This window comes from Microtus ochrogaster, chromosome 10 (genome assembly GCF_000317375.1).
Source record: "Microtus ochrogaster isolate Prairie Vole_2 chromosome 10, MicOch1.0, whole genome shotgun sequence".
Lineage (NCBI taxonomy): Eukaryota > Metazoa > Chordata > Mammalia > Rodentia > Cricetidae > Microtus > Microtus ochrogaster.
Window position 1 is genome coordinate 43,297,407 of NC_022016.1, and position 1,450 is coordinate 43,298,856.

General features: G+C 49.8%; 1 protein-coding gene across 1 annotated transcript in view; it reads left to right on the forward strand.

The window, feature by feature from the left end:
* Fblim1 (filamin binding LIM protein 1) overlaps positions 1-1,450 on the forward strand; it is a 19,794-nt gene that overhangs the window by 11,094 nt on the left and 7,250 nt on the right. Inside the window, exon 5 of the mRNA XM_026782269.1 lies at positions 1,105-1,222. Coding sequence (XP_026638070.1) covers positions 1,105-1,222 — 118 coding nt within the window. The remainder of the gene's footprint in view (positions 1-1,104; positions 1,223-1,450) is intronic.

Here is a 1,450-nt window from a genome sequence, read left to right on the forward strand (position 1 = left end):
AGCAGAAATATGCATATACATATAACAAAATTGACCTTAAATCTCTATCAATAAAGTGAAATCTATACTAATACAAATTATTCATATCTATATCAGACTTGGGATCCTAGGCTATGTCCCCTCCCCTGGGAACTGAAGCGGGGGACTGGGGATACAGAAGTAAAGGAGATTTGCGCTTTGTCCCCCTATTTGAAAGGAAGTGATGGGGCATGGTGGTTCATGCCTGTGAAGACGGAGGCAGGAGGATTGGTGCTGCCTGTCTGAGGTCAGCCTGGAGTGTAGAGTAAGGCCCTGTCTCAAAAGATAAGCAAACAGCAGCACTCAGAAGGCAGAGGCAGGCAGATCTCTGTGAATTCCAGGCCAGCCTAGTCTATATGGCAAGTTCCAGACCAGCCAGGGCTACCCAGTGAGACCCTGTCTCAAAAAATAAGTAAACAGCCTGGTGGTGGTGGTGGCGCATGCCTTTAGTCCCAGCACTGGGGAGGCAGAGACAGGCGGATCTCTGTGAGTTCGAGGCCAGCCTGGTCTACAAGAGTTAGTTCCAGGTCAGGCACCAAAGCGACACAGAAAAACCCTGTCTTGAAAAATCAAAATAAATAAATAAATAAATAAATAAACAAACAAAAAATAGACAAATAAGGCTGAGGAGTGACTCGGTGGATTAAAGGAGTTTGCTGTCAAGCCTGATGACCTGAGTTCAACCCCTGGGACCCACAAGTAGGAGAGAACTGGCTCCTGCTTGTTGTCCTTGGACCTCCAAATACGACTGAATAAGTATGCTAAAAAATTTTAAATGAAGCAAAGTACAAGACAATGGATGTCCAGGTCCACCAACACCCTCCTCAGCCCCGATACTTCCCATCAGTCACTGGCCTCAGCTACTTATACTCTAGGAAGCTGGAGTCATAACACTGCTCCCTCCTCCTGCCTCTGCCAGGAAGGGCCGACATCTGTGACTGTCCCTGCAGATTCTGTCACCTAGCAACCCCGGGTGGGAGGTGGAGGCTCAGGGAGGTGAACGGCAGCCACCCCCTTTCTGCCAGCTGATGTTGTTGTCGGTGTGAGTAGCTGACATTCCTGGCATGTGCTTCCCCCTCCCTCTAGGAAATTTGCCCCCGTGTGCAGCGTCTGCGAGAATCCCATCATCCCTAGCGACGGGAAGGACGCCTACAAAATTGAGTGCATGGGTAGGAACTTCCATGAAAACTGTTACCGTTGTGAGGTGAGTGGAGCTGAGGGGCTGTAAAGTGCTGTGGCCAGGGGCACCCTTCCCTTTTTACTCACTGCCCTCAGCAGAGGCCAGGAAAGGTGGATAAGAACATGCAAGGTTCCATCAGAGTTCAGTGTGAGCTCACATCACTTCCTGTGGCGAGACTGTGTTAGCTCACGGTGGTGACAAATGATAGCCCCGAAGCCATCACTGCCTCCTGGTCCCGCCTTTACTTTCTTT